Here is a 7,833-nt window from a genome sequence, read left to right on the forward strand (position 1 = left end):
TTTTTTTTGGTGTAAATGGTAACTGAATCTTGTAATTTTTCATTTGTTTTTAATTTTAGGTTTTGTGAAGAAAATGGACGATGTGTTTGTGACTTTGAGGTTTAACCACAGAGGTAATTTAGAAAAAACCCCTCGTATTAAGTATGTTGGAGGTAGTGTGACAGATTATTTTGATGTTGATCTTGATAAATTCTCTTATTTTGAGCTTGTTTACTATGTTAAAGAAATCGGTTATAATGTTTCATCTTGTTGTGTATATATTAGACCACCTAAATGTCGATATTTAGTAGAAGTTAAAAGTGATAGGGACATTATTGGTATTGCACCTCAATTAAAAAACGGAGATATTGTTGTAATTTTTGTGACTCATCTTGTTGAGGAACCTATTGTGGTCCCTCCTGCTCTTCCACCTATTACCCCTGTGGGTGGGGAATCTTTTACTGCTATTGATAACCCCACATGTGAAGATATAAATGAAAAGGTTGGGGCAGGTGAGGGTAGTCAAACATTTGGGGGTAGTGAAGGCTTAGGGTTTCAAGAGGCTGCTGGTCTTGATGAACCCTTGGGTGGGACTTCAGCTACTACTGCAGCTACTGCAACTGATGATGATAATGATTCTGACTTAGAAAGTGAGAGTAAATCTGAGGAGTCTGACAATGTAGTGGTAGAGGAAGGTGAAGAAGAAGAATTTGATAGTGATGTCCATGAGGAGGATAGGAATCTAAGGAAAGATAGGGTGGCTCTAAAATCAAAAAATAATAAAGAAAAGGCTAAGAGATCTGAAGGGATAGATTTAGGGCTAAAGGTGTGGTTGAAAAGCCTACTAAAAAGTCAAGGAGACCAAAAAGAATTAGAAATAAGGTTATTTTTTATCCTAAGTGTAGAGAAATAGTTTGGGAGACTGGTCTTGCATTTGAAAGTGCTAAACAGTTTAGGAAAGCACTTACTAGGTATGCAGTTCAATAACATGTAGAGTTGGATAAATATGTCAATGAACCAACTAGGGTGAGGGTAAAGTGTACTGCTGGCTGTCCATGGTTATTGTTTGCCAGTTTTGATTCTAAAACAAAAGATTTTGTTGTCAAGAATTATAATCCTGTTCACAAGTACAATGGCACAACAAAGAACAAGTTGGTAAATTCTTTGTATATTTCAGAAAGGTACAGGGACAGAATTATTTCTGAACTTGGCATTAGAATTTTTGAGCTTCAAAATTTGGTAAGAAAGGAATTAGAGGTGTATATTGGTAGGACTGTGGCAAGGAAAGCCAGAAGCATTGTTTTGCAACAAATCATGGGTGACAATGTAGAGGAGTTCAAAAGAATTTTGGATTATAGGGATGAGCTTTTAAGGACTAATCCAGGTAGCATATGTGTGGTTAGGCTGAGTGAAGAAACTTTTGAAGGTGGAGTAAAAAGGTTTCAGTCCTTTTACATATGTTTTTATGCCATGAAGAAGGCATTCAAGGCTGGTTGTAGGAGGGAAATTGGGTTGGATGGGTGTTTTTTAAAAGGTGTTAGTAAAGGGCAAATGCTTGTGGCTGTTTGAAAAAATGGGAACAACCAGATGCTACCACTGGCTTAGGCAGTGGTTGAAGTTGAGAATGCTTTTACTTGGAGATGGTTTGTGAACATTCTAAGGCATGATCTTGAGCTTGGAGATGGGACTGGTTTGACAACTCTTTCAGATATGCAAAAGGTAATGTATTCTTGGTTATTGATTTCTGAAATTTTTTCATTCTATTTAACTTATGTTGCTCTACTGTCACCTAATTTTTTTTTTACATGTTATTGTAGGGTCTGGATATAGCCATTAAGGATCTACTGCCAAATGCAGAACAAAGAATGTGTGCAAGACATGTGCTTGCCAATTTTTCCAAAAAATGGAAAGGCATAGAGATTAGAAACTGCTTCTGGAGATGTGCTAAGTCCACATATGAGCAGGAGTTGCAACAAACTTTGGATCATATGGAGAAGTTAGGTGATGGAATAAATGGAGATTTGTTGTATTACAACATAGATAGGTGGTCCAAGGTCTACTTTAAATACCTCAGCTGTTGTGATAGTGTTGACAACAACATGGCCGAGAGTTTTAATTCTTGGATTTTGGGGCCAAGGCACAAGCCCATTATCACAATGCTTGAGGAAATTAGGGTCAAAATGATGAGAAGGGTAGGACAACTAAGAGAGTTTTCTGAGACTTGGATAACAAACATCAGGCCAATGGCTTTGAAGGTATTGCAAGAGAACACATCAAAGTCAATGAAGTATACTCTTGAATGGAATGGTGAATATGGATTTGAGGTCAAGGACAGCTAGGGTAATAAATTCATAGTAAATCTGAACAACAATACCTGCACTTGTAGATCTTGGATGCTAAAAGGTATTCCCTGCTGTCATGCCATAGCTGCACTTCATTTCAGAAAATTGGAACCTATTCACTATGTTGCACATTGGTACACTAAGGACACTTACCTTAAAACATACAACTCATTCATTCAACCTGTTACTAATATGGAAATGTGGCCAAAGTCAACCAATCCTCCTGTCCTCCCACCTGAGATTAAAAAGCTGCCAGGTAGGCCAAGGAAGTGTAGAAGAAAGGAGCAGACAGAAAACAAGACAGGGAAGCTGTAAAAAAGAGGTGTTGAGATGACCTGCAGCTTGTGTCATGCAAAGGGTCACAATAAGAAGGGTTGTCCTATGAATCCACAATCTGTCAGAGGCAGAGGAATGGCAAGGGGGAGAGGGACAAGTACTAGTTCAACAAGGTCAAGTGTTAGTTCTTCTACAGTACCAAGTAATTCCCAACCAAGTAGAGGAAGGGGAAGACCAAGAGGTTCTACCAAAAAGGTAAAATATTCCTTTTTATTTACTAGTTGATTAAATATTACAGTCTTATATTTAGTCTAACTACTTAAATATGAATTAGGCCAGGGCTGCTGCATTTCAATCTGGAAGGGGTACAGGACAGTCGTCTACATCACAGGTATTACTTAGCTTGTTAAATTACCACTTAATCAATTTTACAATTCTAAGTGTTTGACACCTTAAATGTGACTTAAGCTTCTGATGCAAGTGCATCAGTTACTGGAAGAGGGGTACCCTTTAAGAGGCCAAGAGTTGTGGGAATGGGAGTGCTTCAGACCCAAAGTGGTTTCAAAATTGTCAATGTAAGTTTTCAACCTCATTAACCATTTAATGCAAACAATCTAGCCTAATGGAGATCTATTTTATTAATGCAGCCTGGAATGGCAAATCAGTCTGCAACCATGCCTATGAATTCAGCAGTAGTCACTGGTAGTCTTGGACATCACAAACCAAGACCTGGAGGACTAAAATGGAAAAGGAATCCAGCTATAACACAACAAGGTCTTCAACAAATGAGTGGACAAAAGAGGATGAAAACAAGGGCCAAAGCTGCTGAGTTGAACTCTTTAAGTCAAACAAGTTCATCAACTGCCCAGAAATGAAATGGAGAAATGAAGTTGAATTAGTTTAGTCCTGTATGTGTATGTCTTTGGTACTGACTGTTATGCAGCAGTGACTGCAGGTTTTAGTGTTGTATTTGTGAAACAATTATGGTACATTTGTCAATTATGTTTTTGTGAAACATATTAAGCAGCTGTGACTGCAATTTTGCCCTGTATTGACATTATATTCTTACAATATTAAGCAGGTGTGACTACAATTTTGCCCTGTATGACATTCTATTCTTGCAATATTAAGCAGCTGTGACTGCAATTTTGCTGTATATTTCCTGGTTTTTTGACAGTTGAGCCTTGCAATGTTGTGTATGACATTAAATGCATAGAGAAGCTGCCCAGCAGTGACTGCAATGTTGTGTATAAATGCAGTAAACTTTTCTGAGCAGTGTGTACACATTTGAGCAGTGTACATTGGGTAGTGTACAGATTTGAGCAGTGAAAACACATTGAATGGATGCAAGTGAATGCATTATACAATGAATCTGAGTTAAGGACTTGAGCAGTCAAACACAACATTGAATCTGAATTAGTAAATTATGGTAGTTGGTACTTGAGCAGTCAAACACAACATTAATTATTACCCCCCTAACACTAACACTCAACTCAATTATAAATAGGCATTCTTTCCATCTCACTTTCACTCAACTAAAATAACTCTTTAACAAATATAGTGATATTAAAGAGGCAGCCTTCATCTAAGATGGATGACATTCGTTTGACCGCATATTTTGACAAAGAATTGACGAAATCGTACGTCGAAAAATACAATTTCGTAAGTGTTGTCGTATTATATATTTTCAATTGTTCTTTTACCTCTTTTGGTAATAACATGTTTTTTTGGCAGATCCTTCCAACTGACATACTGGAATTTCTTCCAGAATCCGACAAGGACGCTGTTGTTCGTTATGACGATCATGAGTATAATATGAAATACAAGGTTGGCGTATACACGCGCCTCACTCAAGGCTAGAAAGCCTTCATTGATGCTACCGGATTAGGGATAGGAGATGTGTTGTGTTTTAAGGCATGTTTAGATGAGAACCGCATAGTGTTTTTTGTTCATGTAAAAGTGGATCCGGAGATCATAATGATAGATTAGGTCTCCAGATTCTCTATTTAAAGTAATTTATATAAAATTTCTCGACTTTTGCTATCATTTTCAAGGTAATATTTTCCATAACAACAAAATTCTTCAACAAGAGCATAAAGTTCTTCCATGACATTTACATTACAACAAGAGCATGAAGTTCTTACATTACCTACTACGCGATTACAACATACAACATAAATTCAGTTGATTAAGGAAGCCGCCAAAAAGCCAATAAATATTCCCCACGAAATCAAAAGCAACATCCTTGTATTTGCAAGTTTCTCCTCCAAATTTAGAACTTTTTTCAAGTCAAATTGTTGTTTACTCTTCAAGTCAATTAATTCCTCCTTCATTTTGTTCACTTCAATTAGATGTCTAGCCTGAATGGCAATTAATTCTTCTTGCAATTTGTCCCTTTTGATCTTGAACGCATCTAACGACGACGTCAAATTTTGAACATTATTCCACTGAATCTCAGGGAACAATTCATCTTCCCATTCCCAAAATCCACAAGAACTGCCCTTAGGCTTCGGACATTTGTAGAATTTTCGTCCGGGATTACTAGGAGTCGATGAAGTGAGGTGTTTTGCAATGGTCCCACAATTACATTTTACGTGAGATGAACTGTTACCTTGAGACATTTATGAACCCACAATATTTTCGAATTACCACAAAGAGTGATTATGGACAGAAATTTGGAGGACAAATTTGGTGGAGAAAGTTCGTGGAGGAAGAATACATATATGAAGGAGCAATGGTGTGAGCAAGAGGAATTTCATGAATGGAGGAAAAACAATGAGGCTGGTGTGATGAAGATGAAGATGAAGATGAAGATGAAGAACTAGGGTTCTAAAGGGTGGTGGGTCGGGTGGGATTAAAGGGGCAACCCCGTCGATTTTATTTTAAAAAAAAAAGTTCACAACAAATTAATTAACGCGCGGCTGAGGAACTGTCAAACACGCGCCCAGGTCTGGGGCATTAGAGGGGGAAAATAATTAAAACGTAACTTGTTAAGGGGGGTAAATAAACAGAAGTTAAGTTTAATTGCCAAACTGAGTTTTCGTGCCAAGTTCAGGGGCCAAAACATGTCTTTTCTCTAAAAACAACCCAACTTTTACCAAAATCATCGGATTAAGACATTAGACCTAAATTTAGCATCCTGTGACTTTAGTAACCTTTTCATACCATATTCCGTGTGGGATTCGACCCCAACCTTGTTGTGTTACTATATTTGACAACGTCCACTTTATACCATTAATAGGTGTAATTTGAATGTATCAAGTATCACGATTGTTATCCAAAGTAGTCAAAATTATTATTATTTTTTTAGGAAAAGAAGAGAAGACTTATAGCAAAAGAAGAGAAGATGGATGAGTGTTTGCGAAGAGCCAGACAAATGATGAAAACTGACAAAGTTAACCCCTAAAACAAAGGGCAAGAATGCCGCAGAGGTATGACATTTACGATAAAGATACAAATTTCAAATCACTAACACGCAGGACTCAGCGTTTGGAGATGGCTAAAAGCTACCGAGATAGGAGCAAGAGAGCCAAACTCAAGACATGCGAAGCAAACGTGGAACTCTTCTTGGGCAACTAGTCAAAACTCGTGTACGAGAGTCAATCTTTCTACACCGAGATTGAAACATCACTTCAAGCAACTGCACTCATAAATCTTTTTGAAAACCGCTTCCGGTCGGATTTGTCACTGAAAATAGTCAAAGGGATTCACACATAAAGGGATTTTCATTTTTGGGCTATCGAGTCGAACTATAATTGACCCGATTCCCAAAGCCAGGGATATGTAGGCTACTCAAAATTCGAGGCTCGGCCATATTCCTGTGATTATATTGGGTCATCTTGAGGTAATCTTAAAAATTCATTATTTCAGGAATCCAAACGGCCTGAATTCTTATGTAGCCTGAGATATGTAGGAAGCCTAGAGACTGGGGTCAATCCATATTTTCAAAATTTGGGCAAAAAGAAAGTTGTAGTTTCTATTATTCGGTGAAAATTAGGTTCGTCAAAATTCGTAGCTCAAGGATGGCCTTGCCATCCTCGAACTTCGAAGGGGCAGTTGTTGACACCTAATTTTCACCTCATAAGATGCGTATTTTAATTTTTCAAATTTCCCGAGTCAAAGACAGAGTAGGGATACACCCTTTAAAAATAAAATTTTCAAAATCTCGAGAAAATTGCGAAAAATGACGTTTAATTATTGTTTCCTGAAAAATTGATAACAACGAGAAATACGAGTTATTTTACTCTTCTCTCTCTCCTTCTATTCCGGGAAATTTGTTAATTAAAAACGACATACAAACTATGGCTCATTTGGATCACATTTTTCACATTTTGAAATATTGCTCGAAAGTATATCAATATTGGGCTCGTTTTGAAGCTCGTATTTTAAAAAAGACGTATTATAATTTTTATTTAGCCAAAATATTATTTTTACGAGGGCATTTTAAGGGATTAACTTAAACTATATGTTATATTTTTAAAGTATGTCTTATATTTTATAAACGCAGGGAATAAATAATATACTTACCCCCCCCCCCTTTATTTTACGCATCATTTACGTTCACTTTGCCCTAACTTTATCTCTCTCTTTTGAGAGAAAACCATGGCGGCTAGGGTTTGTCTTCATCGCCACCATAGTGCCACCACTTCCAGTGTTACCCCGATGATCTTTGGGGGAGGAACAAATGCGTTATTAGGTGGTGTGATATGCCATGGGCAGGGTCATGGAACCCTTATCCATATTGTGCTATCACAACAAGATGCCAAAATGACGATTAAGATTGTTATCCCTCAAGGATCAAGATCCTTGAAGACAGGTGTTGTCTTTTTTTCCCAATGTTTTGATTTGGTACAACGTTGGTACAATTTATTTTGGATTTTTTCTGGTTTGTACTATTTTGATCCTTGTTGTTGTACGATTTGCGAAAATTTAGGGATTTTAGTACGATTTAGTATGATGTGCTGTATTTATTTTGTCATTACTTGTTTGAATTTGATTTTTGTGATAAGATTGGGAATTTAGGGGGAAATTCGGTTAGGGAAACCAAGAATCTTCCATTTTTATCCTAAATTGATTTTTGCATGCTATAAATAGAAAGAATTTGTGATATTTTAGAGGTCTGATTTTTTTTATTGAACTTATGCTACTCGACTTCTAGGGTTTTTGAGTTCTTCATAATAATCTGCCAAAAACTCTACTGCTTATATACCTATACTACCAAGTTTATACATATACT

The 7,833-nt window shown here is 37.0% G+C and overlaps 1 protein-coding gene across 1 annotated transcript; it reads right to left on the reverse strand.

Annotated features, from left to right (window-relative positions):
* Positions 1-4,777: 4,777 nt before the first annotated feature.
* LOC132628359 (uncharacterized) lies at positions 4,778-5,218 on the reverse strand. Its single transcript, XM_060344144.1, has one exon. It carries the CDS (start codon positions 5,216-5,218, stop codon positions 4,778-4,780), a length of 441 nt encoding a protein of 146 aa, XP_060200127.1.
* Between the last annotated feature and the right edge of the window lie 2,615 nt (positions 5,219-7,833).

The sequence above is a fragment of the Lycium barbarum genome, chromosome 2 (assembly GCF_019175385.1).
Source record: "Lycium barbarum isolate Lr01 chromosome 2, ASM1917538v2, whole genome shotgun sequence".
Lineage (NCBI taxonomy): Eukaryota > Viridiplantae > Streptophyta > Magnoliopsida > Solanales > Solanaceae > Lycium > Lycium barbarum.

Coding starts and splice junctions, on each gene's coding strand:
- LOC132628359 (XM_060344144.1), bottom strand. CDS start 5,218: ATGTCTCAAGGTAACAGTTCATCTCACGTAAAATGTAATTGTGGGACC.